At 56.7% G+C, this 20,930-nt stretch overlaps 2 protein-coding genes across 3 annotated transcripts; both read left to right on the forward strand.

Moving 5' to 3' along the window:
• The first annotated feature begins 365 nt into the window (after positions 1 to 365).
• Positions 366 to 1,340, forward strand: LOC116963257 (serine-rich adhesin for platelets-like). The gene has a single exon (XM_032999379.2). The coding sequence runs from the start codon at positions 366 to 368 to the stop codon at positions 1,338 to 1,340; it is 975 nt and encodes a 324-aa protein (XP_032855270.2).
• Positions 1,341 to 15,976: 14,636 nt separating this feature from the next.
• LOC116963258 (olfactory receptor 52B2-like) lies at positions 15,977 to 19,978 on the forward strand. Of its 2 annotated transcripts, none has more exons than XM_032999386.2 (2): positions 15,977 to 16,904; positions 19,953 to 19,978. In XM_032999386.2, exons 1-2 carry the CDS (start codon positions 15,977 to 15,979, stop codon positions 19,976 to 19,978), a joined length of 954 nt encoding a protein of 317 aa, XP_032855277.1. The 2 variants fall into 2 exon arrangements, with proteins under 2 accessions (XP_032855277.1, XP_042649415.1); XM_042793481.1 differs by lacking the exon at positions 19,953 to 19,978 and adding an exon at positions 18,945 to 18,949 and having other exon boundaries at positions 15,977 to 16,886.
• Positions 19,979 to 20,930: the final 952 nt, after the last annotated feature.

The raw sequence follows: 20,930 nt of genomic DNA on the forward strand, positions 1-20,930 counted from the left end.
CCCCTGCACTAAGCCCCATCACTCAGGGAGCGAAAACCAAAGAGCTTGGTGGAACAGTGGTGTGCGCAGCCTGCGACCCTCATGTCTGGGCTCTGCGGGGACCAAGGTCAAGGATCGCCCATGCAAATCATCCTCATTAAGGGCTCCCCAAGTCAGGGATGAGGCTCCTGACGGGGCAGAGCAGGACAATCCCAGCACACAGCAACTGCAGAGGAACAGGAGCCACAGCCCTTGGGTCTGCAGGGTAAAGGGGGGAGCACCTGCGACCCTTCAGCCTGCCCTACCAGCACGTTTTCTACCCCCAGCCCTTGCCATTTCAGTGGTGCTGGCTCTGTGCTACCATTCCTGACTGAGTCTCTTGAGATATGAAAAGGAACTCCATTTTTGCAGGATTTCCTTCTGCCTTCAGGGAGCTTCTCGGTGTTTGGCCTGCCTTGCCCCAGGGAGCACTTCACAAACCCTTGAGCTGGGAGGCAGCGGTGTCCTCAACGGCCACCTCAACAGCCACCTCAACGGCCACCTCAACAACAACCTCGATGGCCACCTCAGTGGCCACCTCAACAGCCACCTCGATGGCCACCTCAACGGCCACCTCAACAGCCACCTCGATGGCCACCTCGGTGGCCACCTCAACAGCCACCTCAACAGCCACTTCAGTGGCCACCTCAATGGCCACCTCAACAGCCACTTCAACGGCCACCTCAACAGCCACCTCAACAGCCACTTCAACGGCCACCTCAATGGCCACCTCAATGGCCACCTCAGTGGCCACCTCAACGGCCACCTCAATGGCCACTTCAACGGCCACTTCAACGGCCACCTCAACAGCCACCTCAACAGCCACCTCAACAGCCACTTCAACGGCCACCTCAATGGCCACCTCAACGGCCACTTCAACGGCCACCTCAACAGCCACCTCAACAGCCACTTCAATGGCCACCTCAATGGCCACCTCAACGGCCACTTCAACGGCCACCTCAACAGCCACCTCAACAGCCACTTCAACGGCCACCTCAATGGCCACCTCAATGGCCACATCAGTGGCCACCTCAACGGCCACCTCAATGGCCACCTCAACAGCCACCTCAATGGCCACCTCAACAGCCACCTCAATGGCCACCTCAATGGCCACTTCAATGGCCAACCCAACGGCCACCTCAACGGCCACCTCAATGGCCACCTCAATGGCCAACCCAACGGCCACCTCAATGACTGGATCGTGTTGGGCCACCTGTGCTTTGGAGGACACCAGCCTGAGCCTGGGCCTGCCGCAAACAGCGCGGGCAAGGCTGCCAGCGTGGCACTCGCCCAGCCCCGTGGAGAAGGACGCTGGAACGTGACGTCCTCATTGCTGAGGGATTTTTTTTTTTTTTTTTGCTGCTTTACTGGAATCGGTTTGGACAATGACAGGGGAAAAAGGGTTGCTAAAATTAACTGTGTGGAAGGAATGCTTTGTCTATAGAAACGGATTCAAAGCTTTGTATTGCCAGATATCATAACAAAGAACAAGGACGATCAGTCTGCAAAAAGCAATGAGCCGTGGCCGGAGATTTCAGCAGCTGGTGTCATCTGAAAGGCTGGCAAATCCCTGTTGCTTTTGAAGGTGTCGGTGCCTGTGAGCTTTTATTGAACTCAAGCTGTGCCGAGGGATAGTTCAGCAGTGATAATGATGCTGTTAATAGTGATTACTTCCTATCTGAGGAAACATATTTTGTCCTTATTAAGTCTTAAGTATTTTTTATGTTTTGGTCAGAAAATAAATTCTTAATGTAAGGAAGTGAAACCTATTCTTGATGGAACGCACAAACAAGAACACGTGTCGCCGCCCCCAACCCCTTGTTTTCGTGGGGGTCTGATGTGCTGCCGTGCTGATGTGATGCCCGCTGGGCCTCCCCACGGAGCCGGGGCCAGGGCTGTGCAGGTGATTTTGGGGGGAGGATTTCCCCGGCAGGACCCCCACCCCTCCCCAACCCCGGACACGGCACCAGCACAGCCTGGTCAGCCCCCAGCCCTGGAGAAGCCCCCCCGGCTGGTTGGCAAGCACGGCGAATGTGAAAAGGACAGAAAAGTCCTCATGTCAGCCTGACCCCCCCCCCCCCCAGCCTTGGGGTGGGGGGGAGCATGGCCCGTGCTGCGGGGTGCTGGGGGGTGCATGTGCGGGGGGGGGGGGGGGCAGCTCCTCGCTGGGGGGCTGCCTGCCGCCGCAGCTCTCGCTGCTCTGCTCCCGCACATGCCCCCCCCCCCCCCCATTTCAGAGGTCGTGGCTCACGCGTGCGGCCCCCCCCCCCCCCCCCACTGCTTCACTCGAGGCAAAGAGGGGGTCCTGCCGCTCCTGCACGACGCACTCAGTCATTTAGTTATTGGGTTAGTTAGTTGGTTAGTTAGTTAAATGCAACCCCCCCCCCCCCACCTCCTCCCCAGGCTGGCGTGGCCCTCCCAGTGCCCTCCTCCCGTTGTTTCCCAGTCCCTGTGATGTGCCTGCCCGGGGGGGGGGGCAAGAGGCATCCCGGGAAGCCCCTGCTCCTCTCTCTTCCTTGAGAGAGGCCGAATGTCCCTTTTTTGGGGCTGGAGCGGCTTCCCTGGTGTTCCAGTGGATTCTGAGGGCTCGGGAGCTGCTCGGTCCAAGCTCTCGGGGCTTACGCCGTTTCGGGCTTTGCTGCTTTCAAGCCTTTCCTTTTCTCTGTCGGGTTTGCCCTTGGACAAGTTGCCTGGCTGTGTTTCATGGTCACAGGTGATGTGCAGCACCTCTCTGAGCACAGCTCCGTTTTTCGGGCTGAGCCCTCCCCAGCTTCCTTGCGTCTTGCCACAAAGTGGGGCAGGATCAGCAAGTGGGTTATTTCTGACGCCCGTCTTCCTCTTCCCAGTATTTCCAACAGAAAGAGCCGCCTGGGCTGTGTTATCTGAGCAACGTGAGCCCTTTGCTCCCGCTTTTCTTCCAATAAAAGATCTATTTCGTCCCAGGTGTGGGCGATCCATTAGGAGCCTTTCTCTGTGGCATTCAAAAACGTTTCCCGGGCTGTGTTTACCCTGCGTGTTCGGTGCGGCGTTAGGCAAACATTTTCACTGTGAACACAACGTGCTGCCTGTGATGAGCCGGGAGGAGCATTTTGCCCTTGTCCGCGCTTTTGTCACCGTGTAGGCGCCCGGGGTGGGGGGGGTTGGGAGGGGGGAAAGCATCAAAGCAACTCACAGAAGCGTACCCAGTGCCCTCCCGAGTTGTCCCTTGCTCTTCCCGAGTTACGTGACGTACCCGTGTCCTCGGTGTTTGTTAGGAACGGCCTCCGCTGCACCCGCACCCCCGGTGCCTGCACCCTGCAGCACCGAAAACCCGCAGCACCATCGGAGTGTGAAGGGAAAATTCGCATTATACCGGCAGAGCCGGCTCCGGGCTGGGAGCGGGGCAGGGCTGGGGCGATGCTTTGATGGGCGCTGGGGAGCCCTGAGCGGCCCCGTGGGACCTGTCCCTGCTCCGGTCCCGCTGCGTGGGGACCCGTCGCTTGATGGTTGGCGGTACAGAAAGCCAAAAGCAAGTCTCGGTGCTGCCCACGGGAAGGGGTCTCGCCGCCCAGCCCCTCCTCAGGTCTCCGTCGCCGTTCCTGGGCCGGCTCACACCTCGCGTGGGGACCTGTGGGAGGACGGCTGGGGGGGGGACACACACGAGAGGGGCTCACGCCTCCTTTATCCGCAGAGGGTCCCCAGAACATGCCTGGCTTTGGTGGCAGAAGGCGAGGCCGAGGCGGCCGTGGCAGGGAGGGAAGGGGCAGGGCACCGTGTCACGGCACGATGCTTCGGGAATAGCGACCGCTTGTCCCCAGCCCGTGGCACGGCCGCTCCTTCCTACCCCATACAGATCATGGTACACTGCGGGGGGGGGGGGTGTGATAAATGTGCCGTGGCAGTTTGTGAGTGGGGAGGTCGGGAAATAAAGCTGAGCTTTTTTTTTTTTTTTTTTTTTCATTTTCCCTCAGAGGGAAGATGATCCGGGAGCAAAAATAACAGCTCTTGAGCATCAGTGCTGCTGTTTCTCTGCATCCTCGTTCTCTTGACCTCGGGGATGTGCAGTGTTTGCCACTGAGCTGTTGTAAGCTGTGAGCATCGTGTTCTGTGTCCCTGCACTCACTGTGCTTTTCTTCCTGGGAGAAAACACTTAAAGGTTAAATATATACCGGCCATTGCTCGGTGAGGTTCTGTAGCTGAAAAGACAAACACAAAACAAACATTGTGCATTTGGACAAGAACCAAGGGTAGATGTAATTTTTCCCCACTGGGGTGGCTGAGCCTGGCTGTGGCCTTGGAGCAAGAGGCAGGAGGGTTCCTCCTGAGCCCATTTTCTGGTGTGAACCTTCCCCCTCGCTCTGAAAGAGAAGCAGAAGAAAAAACAAATAAACACAGCTTGGCCAGTAGAGAATTCAGCCCTGTGCGCCTCTGATCTCTTTATGGGCATTTTGAGCGTTCTGGTTTTGAAATTGAAATGAAAGTTGGAAGAAGAGAGCCCAGTGATGGAGCGAGGAGCTGGTCGGCAAAGGCGACTTTCGGGAGAGCCGCTGCAGCCGAAAATCTGCTCAGAGGCCATTTCTGTGGAAGCCAAACAACAGCCCCTGCTCCGCTCACGTCTGAGCTCTGCTCGGCCTCAGCACCCTGTCTCCGCGTGGGTTTGACATTTCCTCCTTTCAGTGTCCCTGTTAGAGATGGGGGTGTGGGTGGGGGCGGCCGGGGGGGACATTTCCAAACTGACGTTGTCGGCAGGACACCGGGTGCCCATGGAAAGCTGGTGTGACACGGACCACAGCCGGGGCACCTTCGATGCTGCGTTGGCTGGTGCTGCTCTCGTGGTCCCTCCTGCCCCAACGCAGCGTCAGAGCTGGGCCTGACCTGCTGCTGCTGCTGCTGCTGCTGCTGTGCAAGATAACGGGGGAGGCTGAGGGGCTCTGAGCCTCCTGTACGGAGCCTGGCACGAGCGCCAGGGAGGGGGCAGGATGCGTCCCCCGAGGGCCCTGGGAAGGGCTGTGCTGGGGGATCAGGCTGGGTGCTGGTGCCACAGGCAATGGTTTGGGGACACGGCATCCCCAGGGGAGCAAGCAGGGTGCTCCCCTCTCTTTGCACGGGGGGTGGGAAAGGCTTCAGGTGTCACCGCAGCTCCGGAGCACCAGCACCATCGCTCTGCCACCCTCCTGCTCCGCACCCTCTGTGGCAGGAGCTGCGCAAAGCAGCGCTCGCCGTGCACCGGGCTGGGACCAGGGCTCCCTCCGGCCCCCGCTGTGCCCAGAGGAAAAGCCCTTCCCCTGCTTGGGGGGGCCTTTTGCCCGCACCCCTCCCTGCAGAGCCACCAGTGCATCCGCACCGAGGAGCATCCTGACCAGTGTTCCCAGTGCAGGGGGACATTTGGGTGCCTGTCCTACCCCCCGCCCCCCCCCCCAAACACACACACCAGCACCCACCCGGGGATGCTGCACCCCTGAGGGCACTGCCAGAAGGGCTTTGGGTCCTGCTGACCCCTTCTTTGAAGGTGGCAAGCGGCCAGGGCTGCGCGCCTGCAGCGGGGGCACATCCAGGGCTGCTCGCACACGTTGCTGCTGCGAGTTGCTCCGTCCGTGGGATGCAGGGAGGGAGCATCCTCCGCCAGCACAAAAGTTCCTGTGGTAGTAAACGTGTGAGGCCCCGAGGGAAGGGTGTGCTTGGCTTGCCACGCGGCTGGGAAGAGAAACATCAAAAGCGTGAGCATCAGCCCAGAGGAGATCCCCTTAGATGGGGCTGAGCTGCAGTGGAGTGGGGCAAGTCTAATCCAGGCCAGATGTCAGCTTTTCTGCACTCAGGTGCACCAAGGAGGGAGAGGAAAGTCCCTTCCTCGCACGTTGCAGGTGCTGGGAGGAGAATAGGCTGTGCAATAAATAAAAATGTTTTTAAAAAAAGCCTTGGGAACAATGGCACAGCAGCTGTGTGCGTGTGACTGGGCCGCGGGAGGGGGAGTGAGTTGAGGGAAAGCGAGCAGGTGATGCTGCCGGGGTCGGGGCAGGGATCGGGCACCGTGCCGAGCTCCACCCGTCCTCCGCGCCCTCTCGCTGTCCCTGTGACGGCCTGGCTCCTGTCACCAGCGTCCCCGGGGGTGTCAGCGGCTCTTTGCACCGGGATGGGGCAGAGCCAGGATGGTGGCAACGTGCTTTAACCGTGTGTGCTGGGTGCGGGGAGGGGGGCCAGCTCCCGCAAGACGCAGCGCTGCCTTCTTAACTCCCCTCAAACCCCGGTTCCTCTTCAGAGTCTCTGCCTTCGCCTTTGCGCAGGGGCCAGCCCTCGTGCTCCTGTGCAGGATTTGTGTCCCCTCGGGCGGCCGCAGCCCTGGGAGGGGACTGAGATGTGCAGGTTTTTGCATGGGCAGCGTCTCCCGGGGGGGCCTGAACCGTCTGTAGTTACAGCACGGGCAGAGCTTCCACGTTACACACACACACACACACACACGTGTGTGTGCGAGCATCCCCGTTTGGCAGTGGTGCACGGCGTGCAGCGTGGGCTCAGCTGTGGCAGTTTTGGGGTATTTCTCCTTAAATCTCTGATAAAGTCAGAGCTCGGCCAGCTGTGGGGTAAACGTGACTTACCCGGAGAGGACGAGGAGGGTCTCGGTGAGGGGCTGCGTCAGGACATGCCTTGGAAACTCCCCACGTCCCGGAGGACAGACCGGGGATCACGTCCCTGCTCGGCGCTGGGCTGCACAGCACCCCTCGCCCTCTCGCCCCTTGGTCCTCCCCTGCAGCACAGCACCCGGCCCGGGCCCTCCTGCCACCTCCCCGCCCGGTGATGCCACCCCGAGCCCGGTGTCGGGGGGGGGGGGGGGCCGGGGGGCCGCAGGACCGAGGCATTTCTTGCCTCGCAGAGACCTCTAGAGCTCACTCTCCCGAACGCTCGGCGTTTCTCCGGTCTCTGCCAACGGCGCCGGCCACGTCCCCTCTGCCGCCCAGGCTGGAGCCCCGCAAACACTTTTTTTTTTTGGGGGGGGCTCGTCGCTGATGGAACCGCACGCTGCCCTTCCTCGGGGAGGCCCCGGAGATGTCCCCGGCGTGTCACCCGGCCCTGCGTGCCGCTCCTCCCCTGTGTCCGGGACTCCGTCCTCGTCCCTGCGCCTCCGTTCAGCCCCAGTGATGCTGGGGCATCCCTCAAGGATGCATCCTGCATCCCCCCCAGGAGGGCTCCTGCCCACCGAAGCCTCCCGGTACCCGTGCTGGCGCGGGGGGGGGGATGTGGCAGGTGGCTGGGGCAGGGCTGAGGGATGCTCCGGGTGTCTCCTGGGGACACCCGGCCGCTCACTCCGGGGTGTCCAGAGAGGGGGAAGGTGGAAACTGGCCCGTGGTGGGAAGTGTCCCTGGGTGTGTGGGGGGAAGCCAGGGCGCCTTGTTTAAAGCCCCGTGTTTGCAGTGCAGCAGCAGCACAGCCCTCATTTGCCCTGCAGCTTCTGGTCCCTGCTGGGACACGGTGGCTCAGCGGGCAGCAAGGATGGGACACTGTCACCGGCTGCAGAAGGAATTGCTGCCTGCCCTGGAGGAAACCCAAATTTTGCCTTGGATAGCTCAGCATAATTCAAATTCCTTCCTAAAATGAGAAGTGAGGGGAATCTAAACGATGCGTTTTGAAAAACACAATGCATACGAAGAGAGACAAAAGAAATTTTTCTAATTCTTTGCGTGGTTGCCATTGAAAATTCCCGTGACTACTGTGGGTGTTATGATCCCTGCTGAAGTGCTATTGCCCTCCCAAGATCCTAGATCCCCCTGCAAGACCAGGGCCTCCCCCTCCACACCCTTTCCTACCCCAGGAGCCATGGGGAGGCTCTGGGGGAGGAGGGAGATGCGGCCCAGTGGAAAGGGTCCTGATGAGGTGACAAACAGAATGCGCTGATCTCCTGCCGCGGAAGAACCCACCGAAGACAAGGGGATTTTAAAGGCGACACTTTTATTTCGTGTTGTCCCGATGTCACGGAGAGCGCGAGCGCAGGCAGTGGCTGGCTCTGCCAGGTCCCTCTCGTACGGCCCTTTTGCAGGGCTGGAGGGGTCACTGCTCACCCCAAGCCTGGAACCAGCTGACGCCCCCCGTTTGCTGCACTGGGCTGGTGCAAAGCTCTGTGAACCAGAGGGGTGGGAGAGAACAACACCCTCACGTTTCTAATCAGCCCAGACTCTGAAACACTCCGCAGGGTGCAGCCCGGCCGTGGCTGCACCGCTCCAGGGACGGAGCTGGGAGTTTGCTCAGGCTCCCTCCAAATTTGGGAGGGGGGGTTTCACCCCAGCCCGAGCCTCATCCCAGGAGCCAGTAATCTCGTGGCAGCCTTGTCTGTGCTCGGTGGGAGCATTGTCCCCCAGCTCGTGTATCTCACCATCTGCGTGTTGCTCTTTAGGTAAAGAGTGTCAGGAAATATTCGCAGCGTGTGCCCACGGAGCTCTATAGTTAGCAGGGTTTCCAGCTGGCCACGGTTATTCCTCTGCGCTCGCTTCCAAGAGGCGAGAAGCAAGCGCAGAGCTTTCTCTCCATCGACTTGAATAGAAATGGCCCGAGCCAGGCGTGCAGCGGTTTGCAGAGCAGCTCGCGAGGCTCCCAGCCATGCCTGCCGTGGGGGGGTGTGTGTGTGGATTTGGGGCCCCCCCACGTTAGCTTCCCTGGCAGGAACATCTCTCTCCATGTCCCACCGCCCGGCTGCATTTCCCTGGCCCTCGGCTGGGGCAGAGCAAGAACGTGGGGGCTGAGATCCCAGCCCACCCGCTCCCGTTGATTTGCTCGTATTTCCACTAGGTGTTTATAGTCTGATTCGGCCTCATTCTGCCAAAAAAAAAAAAAAAAAAAAGCAGCATCTAATCCCCTCCAGGACTAACAAGCCGGCCATCCCTGCAGACAAGCCTTCTGTTCCACCTCACAGTGAGAACTGGGACCTGGCGGAGGCACCAGCCAGAGGTGGGGACAGGGACAGGGCTGAGGCACCCAAAGGCCACGCGTGCGCCTCCAGCTGCGTGCAGCGATGGGGAGGCAGCACCGAGCCCCCCCGTGCCGGCCAGGCTTGGGGAGGGGGGATGCTCGGGGTGATGGACCCGGGCTCTGTGATGGCTCATGTGCATCCTGCGAGCTCCCTCTTCCCTCGCTGGAGCCCCGTGCACCCCCGTGGCTGCGCACGGCCGTCCGGAGGGCACCTGCAAGGACGGGGGTGGACGGAAACTCTGCAAAAATCAATCCTGGGCTTTGCTGCTGAGAGCTGGGAACACGTTCAGAGCACGCCGTGTCGGGCATCCTGAATTAAAGGGCTGTGAACTAAAGTAATATTGATCTGGAAGCTATTCCCCGCAGCAGGTAGGGTAGGAACGGAGCTTGTTTCTGTACTGCAACTGCGTCCATCAGCTAACAGCACTCAGTGCAGACACGGGCTGAGCCTGCCAGGCTTGTCCAAGGAGCCTGGGTCAGCTCATCTGATGCTTTGTTCCGTGCATTGCAATAGGAAATGGGAGCTGGGCACAACCAGGGCTCACCACTGGGTTTTGAACATGCCCCAGGGAAGGAGATGGTCGCATTTGTTTTGTCCGGGCGCTTCCCAGAGCTGCCTCTGGTGAGTGAAATCCTGGGGGAGGTGTCGCTTTGCTCAGCATCGCGTCCTGGCGTCCTCCGGCCCCGTGCCCAGTGCAGACCAAGCTCTGGGGCTGCCCCGGTGCCGGGGCCGAGAGCCGAGCTGCTGAGCAATGCCCAGCAGCACAGAGACCGAAGCTGGGGCTCGGCAGCACTTCGCACCCTGGCACGGGGCTGGTGGCAGAGCGAGGAAGCGCTCCTTTCGTCCTCGGGTTTCTGGAAATGCTTGAAAACAGGGAGCCAGGAGCTGCGCTCCTCAGGCACAGTCCCGGTTGCAGATTTGCACCAGCGATACGTGCGTGGGAAAGCGCATAAACCATGGATCTGCCTTGCCAGGAACACAGAAAAATATCCTTAAATGCCAGAGCAGAGGCTGCCAGAGCGGGTTGGGGTCCATGAGGCCTCCTGGACACCACCCCCCGGCTCCCCGAGCGGGGTGGGACGAGGAATTTGGAGTGCAGCACCCACAGTGCAGCCTCTCATCTCCTGCGCCCGCCCTGGAGGCGCCTCTATCCAGGAAGGAACCAGTTCAGGGAAGACAACTACCTCTTGTAGCTTCTTTTTGCATTCCCCTGTTGCTGTAGACTCTGCAGTGCCTGCTCAGCAAGAAATGCAACAATTATATTAAGAACGAAGTGAAAAAAGCATTAATTTGTGGTGATTGAGGCTGAAGCCGGCCGCAGTGAAGCATCACAGCTGAGGGAGTGGGTCAGCGGGCAGAGTGAAGGAGATTTTCCTGGTGCTGGCTGTGTAGGGCAGCCCTGAGCCATCCTGGTGACATGCGGCTGTAGTAAAAGAAAAACAAAGCCAATTTAATGGAGTGAGAAGAAGTTGTGTACTCCCTCGTTCCATCATCTGCTATACCAGATTTCAGAGAAATAATGGGAACACTAAAACCCCCGGTATTCCACATGAAACAATTTTACGTGGCAGGGAGAAGGTATTCACTTTACCCTGTAAAATAAGGTTACCGTTGCACTTGATTAGAAATACTTTAGCTACTAAAATGTTTTGAAGAGTTGAAATAAATGGCTGCCCAATAGTTTCTGGAACAGATATAATTCCCATTTACCGCTGGCAAGACTATCCTTTGGTGTTTAAACCTGTGGTTTGTTTTAATATGTGACAGAGAATATAAGTCAGGGTGTCATTTTTCTAGGGAAAAGCTTGGGGAAGGAACACAACCTTCTTCCGTATATGTCTGTGAATGTTTGAGACAGATTAAACTCACTTAACTTAAGATATCTTTTCCTGAACTAGTAATTTCAGGCAGCAGCGGAGGGAAATGAGCACTTTCAGGAGCTATTCATCTTCTCCCAGCGCAGACAGCGGCTCCTGCCCTGTTTCTGTGCCAGCTGCTGGGGTGTGAGGTGGGTCGGACGGTGCTGGGTGGCTGAACCCGCTGCAGCCGCAGGATTTCTGCTCGCCTGACTCCGGGTGCCCCCCTTGGGTGTCAGCCCCCCGCTTCCCCCCGTCCCCCAGGGTGCCAGTTCCGAGGGATGGCACCGGGCTGGCTCTGGTCATGGGGGGGGTGTGGGGGGGTGCTGGTGCTCCCTGCTGCTGGTCCCCCGATGTTCACAGCGCTGCTCTCATGGCAGTAAATGGGGGGGGGGGGGGGAGGCTCCCCCCTTTCACAAGCGGGCACATCTCCAGGGGGGGATGCTCTCGGGGGCTGCGCCGTCGCGGTGCTGCCGGGCTCTGCCGGCAGCGTCCTGCCAGAGCCACGGCAGAGGCGGGTAACGCTGAGGAGCAGGCACGGCGAAAGGCCGGCACGGAGAACTTGCCTTTCTCGGCAGCCAAAATACAAATTTCCAGGGTGGAGACCTGTGTTTGCCTCCGCTTTCAATTTTATGCCACTCCTGATCAGCGTTTGCCTAACCTGGTTTTTAAATCCCCAGAGATGCAGACTCCACTCCCTCTGGAAGTTGAATTACTCTTCCTAATTTTTTTCCTAATTTCCTCTGAATTCCTCTTCCTAATTTTTTTTTTTTTTCCCCAGCGTCTGATCCCAGTAATAAAATACTGCTCTTTGTTTCTGGCCTCCCCCAGGGACGCGGCACCCCTGCCTGTTCACAGCACCCCGTCACACCTCTGCAGGCTGTTGTCACACCTTCTCCTTCCCAGGCAATAAATCATGGCAGTATAAGGCTTTGGGGTACCTGAGGTGGAGCACTGGCAGCCGCTTGGTGCTCACGGGGAGGGGGACAGCTTTGGGGAACTGCTTGGAGAGGGACGCACTGGCAGCCTGGCTTTGCTGCTGGGGGGGAGTGGGGGGCGCAGATCGTGCCTGCAGCCCCCACCCTCGCTGGTGCCCTCGGTGAGCTGGATCCGCTGTCAAGCTGCAGTGGGGGCTCGGTCGTTCCCCCTGTTTGCTGGGACCCTGGGATGCAGAGGACAAGCCAGGCTCTCCTCTGGTGTCTGCCCTTATGTGTAAGAGTTTTGCCAAGAATCAAAAATTTTTAACCCGCAGCTTTAACATTTTTGTAGTGTCCTGTTGAGACATGTTATCCTTCCCTAGCAGTAGAGACATTTTGGGGGAAGACACCTGAATTTTCTGATTCCTCTTTAATTAGTGCATGGCTAGAGAGTACCCAGCCTTTTCTTAAAAATACTCTCTGATGTAAAATCTAGGAAACCCAAATTCCTCCCCATTTCTGACAGCTGAGAAGTGGAACGGCTGTTCCTCAGTCTGAAAGGCTTTGGGCCAGCTCTGTTCCGTACAAACCGCGGTGAGAGGAACGAAAAGGAAATGAAAAGCCATACACTGATAAGGTGGACTTGCCACGTGGGTTTGAAAGATCTCCAGTACTCACGGGTGCCAAGGACACGAGGCGCTGTCTGGCGGGAGGACGATTATCGGAGAGTCTGACAGCAAACGGGTGGGTTTTCCGGGGCACGAGCCCCCCTTCAAGCTTTGCCCTGGCCCCGAGATGTTCAGGAGGGTTGGGCCGTTCCCACAGAACCCGGTTTTCCTCGTGACGCCCTCACACCCGCGCTCCATGGTACGGCAGATCAGCAGCATTAACGTCCAGGAAAGCCCCAGGCCGACCTCTGCAAATGTGCTCGCTGCTCCGGGGATGCTCCCCGTGGGTCCTTCCCCATGGACACCCCCCGGGGGCAGGGGCAGCCCCCAGCCCCGGGGGGTACCCCCGTGTCCTCCCTGCCCCTCCCCGCGGGCGCTGCGGGGACCCGGCCTCTCTCTGGCAGCAGATGCTAAATTGGGAATTACTGCAATATTTCAGAAGCAAATCCACCTTCCAGAGCAAACACACCGACAGGGACTCGGGCGGCTCCGGTTGCTGTTACCGAGGGCATAAACGGCATCCAAAAACTCGCCGGGTGTTTTCCAGGTAGGTGAAGCCTGGAGCTCGGGCAGCAAGGGCTCAGCACGCGGTGGGGGGTTTGGTGGAGGGAGCCCATCCATACTTATATATGATGGTTGAAAAACCAGACAGGCATCTCTTTTCTGTCTGCCTGTATTGGCTACATATTATCTCCGAACCTGAGGCACTAGAGCGCTGAGACAAAACAAGAAATCACTGAATGATGAACGTTTCACTGCAGGCCAAGTTATATAGAATTCATAGTCCTTCATTTCATCAAAAAAAAAAAAAAGAAAAATACAATCACTTTCAATCATTTTGATTTGGTCCTGGGATGAAAAAAAGACATTAATTCATACAGTTCTATGTATTTTTTCTGCTGCATTGATGGATCTTCAACATGTTGGTGGCAGGCAAAGTGTTTTCAGATCATCTTTTAATTCATTTTTTTGCATCCTTTGAACAGATAGAGCTACTGTTTCAATTCTTTTTTTTTTTTTTTTTTTTCCTTTTTGCCATCATCATGTACTTTACAAATTATTTTGCCATAGCAGTATGTTGCAAATTACGCAACTGTGGTGTTTCTGTTTTTCCAGCTGGTGCCAGTTCAGACCAGCAGTTCAATCTGGGTAGAAATCTCTGCATCCTCCTCCGTTTTGCAACGCCACGAAGGCAGCTTTGTGCTCGCAGCCGCTCGTAGGCTTCGCTATTTGTAGATCATTGACCACGGGCTGGAGCCAGGCGGGCAGAGGAACCTCTCCCACAGAGGCACATGGCAGCGTGAGCAAAACGCAGAGGCTTTTTCGGGAGGTTTCGCCAGTATAACAAGGCCGTTTGCACCCTGTGGGGGATAAACCACTGCCGGACATCAGAGATGCTCCTCTGCAGCCTGGGGGCCCTGCTCGGGCAGCGTGCTGTGCCTGTCTCCTCAAGTCCTCGCCACGGCCAGGAGATGCAGCCGGTGCCCAGGCAGGGACAGGGTAAAAACACCTGCAATGCAAATGATGGAAAAGCAGGAAATATCTTGGCTCGCCTGGGAGTGCTAACTGCTGTTAATCTTTAATGCGCTAGCAATTTAAACTTCCACAAGTCGACGGGCTGATGTTCCTTCTGAGCTTCAGGAGGGGGAAGGATTAATATCACCAGCCCTCGGCAGCACGGGCAGGGTTTGCACTCCCCTGCAGCTCTGCGCCCGTCGGGGCTGAGGTTCCTCGTTCCTCCTTGGGGCTGGCCCTTGGTGAGTCATTTTATATCGAGCACTGGTGTCTGGGGCAATGCTTTCTGGTTTGAAAAGGATGAAAGGGAGTAAAGCAGCATGTGAGAGAAATGTATTTCCGTATCACTAAGAAGTGGAGGTGTAAAGTCTTGCTGAGCTGCTTTGTAAACCATGTGCAGCCAGGCATCGGCTGGCACTGGTGCCTGGGAACGTTCCCAGGGTGATTTAATTTGCAATTACAGACCTAGCCTATCTTTATTCACCTCTGTTGAATTATGTGGTTTTAAAAGTGGAAGAGGCATTTGGATAAATAGCTGTGATGAGCTGAAGATCTTTTCTATACTGATTGATGTTTTCAGTGGACTTTCGGTTCGCAGAGGACAAGAATCTTTCTTAATGGAAATGCTTAGAAATGCAAGCATGTCTTGCACTTAGATGCCTGCAGGTTGCAATAAAAATAAACCAGGCTGCAAGCAGGTCTGAAGAGCGAAGGTTTAGCTTTGGTCCAAGTCAAACTTATTTTCCTGCATCCCAGCCCCGGCCTGGGCTTTGTCTAGAGTATGATAGAGCTTACACGGGGGATGGGGTGAGGCTACAAACAGGGGCAAAATGGGGGGAAACACAGAAACCCAGCATGCCGGCAGCGTTCCTTCTCCTCAGAGCCCTTCTGCCAGCAACGCGTCCACCACAGAGGACTCGGCAGGCTTGGCTCGTTTGCGTTACTCCAGTCTGCCAAAATCCCCTCGGGCTGGTCACCCCTCCGTGGGACCGGGGTCGGGGAACGGGGAGAGAGACGGGGAGGTTGAGCTCGGTCCCGCGTGGGCCGAGCATCGGTGCGTGGGTCTGAGCTTGGGGTGTCCTCCAGAATTACTGGCACTTGGCTGCCCTGGCAGCGCTTGTAGCCTTGCATCTTGGGCCAGCTTTTCTTTGTCCAAATATCACGCCGTGCAGCCCACCCTCTTTACGAAGGAGGGGAAAAGGAACGAAGGGCAAAGCAGGGAATCTGCCAGGTAAGAGAGTGGCTCCAGGTCGTTCGGAAAGTCTGGGCATGGGCGGAAAGTCCAGCCTAGCTCTCCCCTCTTCCCCTTGGTGTTTGTCAGTGGTTGGGTCTCCGGAACCCCTGCGGGATGGGGAAGAGGCACAAAAAGCACTTTGCGGTGTTTGCAAACAGACGGAAGCGTGGAAATACAGGTGGGGCTACAGGGAGTAACACGTCCAGCAGAAGTTTCAGGGGTGGTCAGACCCTTCAGAGGTGGTATCTGAATGTCAGCCACATCCAGGACACTTACCAGTGTTGGTACTGGTGCAGTTTTTATTCCTATTTCAATAATCTGCGCGAGGAGCTCTCAGAAATGAACTGGCCACCGATCTGAACAGAGCAAGACGTTGTATTATTTCATCTCCTGGAAGAAACGCACAGGCCTCACAAAGACACACGGCTTTTCAGGTGCACACAGCTATAGAACCCACCAACAGTGGCAAAGCAAGTAATTCTGACTTTTACAAGCCTTATTGTGACAGTGGATAAAGCGGAGATAGAAAAGGATGTGGCCTGTTTTGTGTGGTGCAAATGGAGGGACAGAGAAGACGTTTTTCTTACTGACACAGTCGGTAGGGTTCATAGGAAAGAATGAATTTTCCTTTGTACAGCAAAACACAGCGAACTGACCTCTCAGCCTTCAGAAATGGCTCAGGTTGGAAGGCAGTTGCAAATAGGACATTATACGCACTGATTTGCACACGTGTGTAAGGGGTGATGGGCTGACGCCCGGCTCATCAGGAGTTATTTATCCCTTCTCTCTCTTGCACAGAGCAGGGTCAGGCTGACGCTGCGCACCGAAGCAACATGTATGAGCTCAACGAAAGCAGCTTTGATCCCATCACCTTCGTCCTGACGGGCATCCCGGGCATGGAGGAGTCCCACATCTGGATCTCCGTTCCCTTCTGTCTGATGTACATCACTGCGGTGTTTGGCAACTCTGTCCTCCTCTTTGTCATCACCACAGACAGGAGCCTCCACGAGCCCATGTACCTCTTCCTGGCTATGCTGGCTGTTTCTGACCTCATGCTTTCGACCACGACGGTGCCCAAAATGCTGGCGATCTTCTGGTTCAGTGCCAGGGAGATTTCCTTCGACGCCTGCATTACACAGATGTTCTTCACCCATTTCAGCTTCATCGTGGAGTCATCCGTTCTGCTGGCGATGGCGTTTGACCGATACGTGGCCGTCTGCGACCCGCTGCGGTACTCTTCAACCTTAACCCCCTCGGTGATCGGGAAAATAGCCGTGACCGCCGTTGTCCGGGGGTTTTGCATCATGTTCCCACCCATCTTCCTCCTGAAGCGGCTGCCGTACTGCGGGCACAACGTCATGCCCCACACTTACTGCGAGCACATGGGCATCGCCCGCCTGGCCTGCGCCGACATAAAAGCCAACGTCTGGTACGGGCTGACGACAGCTCTTCTCTCCTCCGGCCTGGACGTCGTGCTCATCGCTGTCTCTTACGCTCTGATCCTCAGGACGGTCTTTCGGCTTCCGTCCCCGGAGGCTCGCCTCAAAACCCTGAGCACCTGCGGCTCCCACCTCTGCGTGATCCTCATGTTCTACGTGCCTGCCTTCTTCTCCTTTCTCACGCATCGGTTCGGCCACCACATCCCAAGCCACGTTCACATCCTCCTGGCCAACCTCTACGTCGTGGTCCCGCCGATGCTCAACCCCATCGTCTACGGGGTGAGGACAAGGCAGATCCGGGAACGTGTCGTCCGCCTCTTCTGCCCCACGGGGGAGCGCCCCTGCCCGGGCTGGGGGAGCCGGTGCTGAGCGCTGCCGGAGGGAAGGGGGGGGACACGGGACAGGGAAAGCAGCCCCGGCGCTGCGACACTTCTCGCCCTGGAGGAACAGGTTTGCCCAAGAGGTTCAAGAGAAGCTGAGGGTGGTGGGATTTCTGGAAAGGTGGGTTTGGGTCATCAGGCCCTTCACAGCTCCCATAGAGATGCTCCCCCTGAATGGTCCATCCAACAGAGACTGGGCAGAGTTCAGCTGAGGAGCATCAAGGCTCTTACATCTGATTTACCATCACCTACTGCTGCTGATTTTGTCTGCTGTCCTGCAGCTTAGTTTCTGTTTGTTCCTTGACCTGTTATCCCAGTGTCTAGACCGTGAACAGCTCGTTGGTCACAAGGCCAGAGCCTGCTACACGAACCTGGCTGGACAAAGTGCCGCTTACCGCGGCACAGATGATGGTCTGTGCTCCTGTCTTCACGGGTACAGCTTGCATTGCTGAGGGACCTCTTGCTGCTGAAGGTGTTTACATGCCGGAAAGCCCTGGGAGGACGAGAAGGGCTTTATTGTCCTGTGTTTAAGGGAAACACATCCCTTAAACCATGATGTCCAAAACTGAATTCAAGCCTTTAGAGCGGAGTGCACGATGGTCTCCTACATCCAACACATCCCACAGGGACGTTTTCTGTCCTGCGCTGCGCTGCTGAGCAGTGCTCGGTGTGAAGTACTTGGTGCCTCAAGATCCTTTTGTGCCCATGCGTCTGGCTCATCACCCACCGCTTTGGTTTTGTACAATCGATTTATCCTTCAACACCAAAATAGCTTTGCTGAACTTTGTCTTGTTCCTCTCATTGGTGTAGGGACCAGTCGTGTCGATAATACCGTATTCTACCTGAAGTCAGTGGCAACCTGCCTCCAACAGTTGTGAAAAGCACTGCAAACTCTAGATATTGCTGGAGGAGCGGCAAGGAGAGTTCTGTGCATCCGTATACAGTCTGAGCTTAACTTCATTACGAACCTGAGCAGCAAGGAGAGCCCTTTTCCTTACCTCTCCCTTCCTCAGCAAGGGCAGCAATGCAGGCTGTCAGAGTAAACTCATCTGCTGCCTCTGCTTTGGTGAATCTCACGAGTGGCAAGGGCAGAAAGACGGGGGGTTTGTCGTCTCAGTGTGGTGAGCACCGGCACTGCTGAGGTGTCGCAAGTGCCCGTGAAGACCCGTGGGGAGGAGGGAGTGGAGGCAGCACTGGAAAACCTCACACCAGCAGTTCAGGTCTCTGCTGGCAGGTCAGCGTGCTCTGCTCCGCCTTTGAGGTGGGTTTCTGCCCCATCATAATTTGGAGGACGGAGGACACGCTGATGCCACACTCCTGTCGGAAGTCTTTTGGTTCCTGCAGCCCCACCTGCAGCAGGAATGGGCTGTTGCTGCGTGGCTGGAGCTTCTCAGCCCCGTGGGAAAGTCAGAGCCGCCCTCGCGTCTGCCCGGCTCTCACCTCAAAGGGGCCGCTGGCTGGGTGGGCAGCGCCCGCTCGGGTCTGTACCCCAGGGTCCTGATGGCCATCCCGGCTCAGCTGCTAAATGCCAAGGCTTCTGTAACCCACTGCGAGGGCGGCAGTGCGAGCTGCTGGTGACCAGGGAGATGCTCTCGGCGCTTGCTCAGGGCTCGGGGGGGGGGGAAGAGGCTCGGAGGTTGGGCAGCGCGGTCCCCGGGGGCGGCTGAGCCTTCTCCCTGCGCAGCCCCGGCTCCTCTGGCTCTGGGGTTCTTAAGCACTAAACCACCAGTATCCTTCAAAGCTGCGGCACTGCTTTCCTTCCCGCTGTGGGAAGCAGCTCTGGGATGAGGAAGAGGAGGGAATGCACCAGAGCCCAGAGACCTTTCCTTCACGTTTTACTGGGTGGGATGCGGGGATGGATGCTTGCTTCTCCACTCTGTGTCGTACCTACTGTCAGCAACATCCCTCTCTTACTGAAGCACGGGGTTCTGGGCACTTTTTGGTCCCCTCCTGAGCTCGGGGACCTCCTCGGATCTGGCCAGTATAACTCTCTCTCATCCAGCAGCAACTGGAGGTTTTTATGGCAGCAATTAGGGAGCCCTTCCTGAGGGCTCACGCTCTGCGGCGCTGCTCTCCCAGCAGTGTCAGGAGCTGGGATGCTCTGACCCCAGCTCAGCTGTGAGACCCGCAGGAGGGTCTGGGGCGTTCAGGCACCAGGCACAAGAGGGAGGGGATCATCCCGCCGTTTCTGCAGAACACCCCTTTCTCCCTGACCAAAGGGGTGGTGGGCACTTGCCAAGCCCACAGCCTGGCTGTGCTGCAAAGCCATTTCAGAGCTGCCCATGGTGGGGAAGCTGCCTCGAAGGCAGCCACCGCCGCACACCTGGGACAACTTCAAAAGAAATGGGAAAGAAAGAGACTCACTATTTCAGATCAAAACCGCTCCAGAAGTTCTTAACTCTTTCTACACACTTTTTTTTTTTTTTTTTTTTTTTCTATTTCATCACAGGTTGAAACTGTGTGACAGGCACAGGGGAAATGAAAGTCTGTTCATTAAAAGCTGTTTGCTTAACAGTGAAGATAACAGAGCTGGTTACAAAAGCCACTCACAAAAGCTGCTCGTATCATTGGATTTTTTTGATGTCCTCAAAACATTGGTGTCTGTGTTGGCTTTCTTAGCAAAAGAAAGAGTATTTACACAGAGCAGTCTGCCTGATTTCTGATAGGGATGGATCTGTGAGAAAGAAAACGTGTCAGGAGAACAAGTTGTTATAGGCAGCACATGAATACGTTTAGACTGAGATAGATGGTTTAAGGTCTTCAGGGTGTGGAGGACCTGGAGTAGCTGCACAGCAGCCGTCACGGGGGTTACGGCAGATTTGGAGGTGGGGTGAGATGGGAGATGGCTCACGACTGTGAGACTTGTCAGATTCAGAAGGTCTCCTCCAGCCCTGCCTTCCTACCCGAAAAGAAGAACCTGTTGACAAAGCAACCCTCTGCTGAAGAGTTCTCTCCTGAAAGCCTTTTGGCCGGCTCGAATAACAGCTGAGCTGCCATCTCAATTTGTCAATATTAAAGAACAGTATTGCCCGCTGGTGTCTCTGTTACCTGCTTTAACTCACACGGTTATTTCTGCCGCCTTCTTCGCTGCTTCCCCTCTCTGCCCTCTCCTCAGCGATGAGCCACGGCATGTGCTCAGCTCCGAGCACCGCGGCGGTGCAGCCGAAGTGAGCGCGTGTGCCCAGAGGTGGCACGAGCCTGAGCGTGGTCCTGGGAAGGGACCCTTTTATAAAACGCCCACGAGTCTCCTGCCATCACCCCCTTCACCGTGGGGCTGGGGGGAGGAAGGATCTCCCCTGGGCAGGCGCTGCACAACTGCAGAACAAAAAGCCTGCCTCCGCATCGCTTCCAAGCTGAGTATAAGCGATGGAAAAGGGGTAAGGAATGACAGTTCCTGGGGTGCTGTACTGCAGCGAGTGGTCCCCCAGCGCTCGGGGGGTGCTCTCGCAGGGGGGATGCATTCCTGCAGGCACCCACATTTTAGCAGCCAGCTTGGGTGGGGTGGGCTGTGTCTCCCTGTACCAGTGGATCCTTCTGCTTCTCCGGGTTTCCCAGAACAGGTTTGGAAAACCGAGGCGGCAGTTACAAGCTCACAGCCCGTGCGCTGCTCCGCTTCTTGGATGGATGTGGTGGCCGGGTCAGGGAGCAAACTGCTCAGGCAAATGTCCCTGAGTCAATGAATCACTAGCTTAGCAATTAATGTCCAGAGGGGCATGCATAATGGGATATTAGCCAGCTGATCAGGAAGATTTATATTTCTAACGTGGTTAAAATGTTAGCTTAATAACTCACACGAGATGTGAAACCAGAACTTCCGCACTTTGTATTTAATTTCCCACTCTTGAAAAACCTATTTTTTTTTTTTAGCTCAGCTGATGTGGTAGGCTCTCTGTAAGCGTGTTTGGATTACAAGGACCCTCTTCTGAGTAAGAGGAAGGGATTTTAACTGAAGTTTTTTCATGGCATCC

The sequence above is a fragment of the Tyto alba genome, unplaced genomic scaffold, assembly GCF_018691265.1.
Source record: "Tyto alba isolate M040663 unplaced genomic scaffold, T.alba_DEE_v4.0 Super-Scaffold_2, whole genome shotgun sequence".
NCBI classification, from domain to species: Eukaryota; Metazoa; Chordata; class Aves; order Strigiformes; family Tytonidae; genus Tyto; species Tyto alba.

Excerpts from the sequence above, each read along its gene's own strand:
- LOC116963258 (XM_032999386.2), top strand. The coding sequence starts at position 15,977 with ATGTATGAGCTCAACGAAAGCAGCTTTGATCCCATCACCTTCGTCCTG. Across the intron at positions 16,905-19,952 it reads ACGTGTCGTCCGCCTCTTCT|CTGCCATCTCAATTTGTCAA; the intron begins GCCCCACGGGGG and ends ATAACAGCTGAG.
- LOC116963257 (XM_032999379.2), top strand. The coding sequence starts at position 366 with ATGAAAAGGAACTCCATTTTTGCAGGATTTCCTTCTGCCTTCAGGGAG.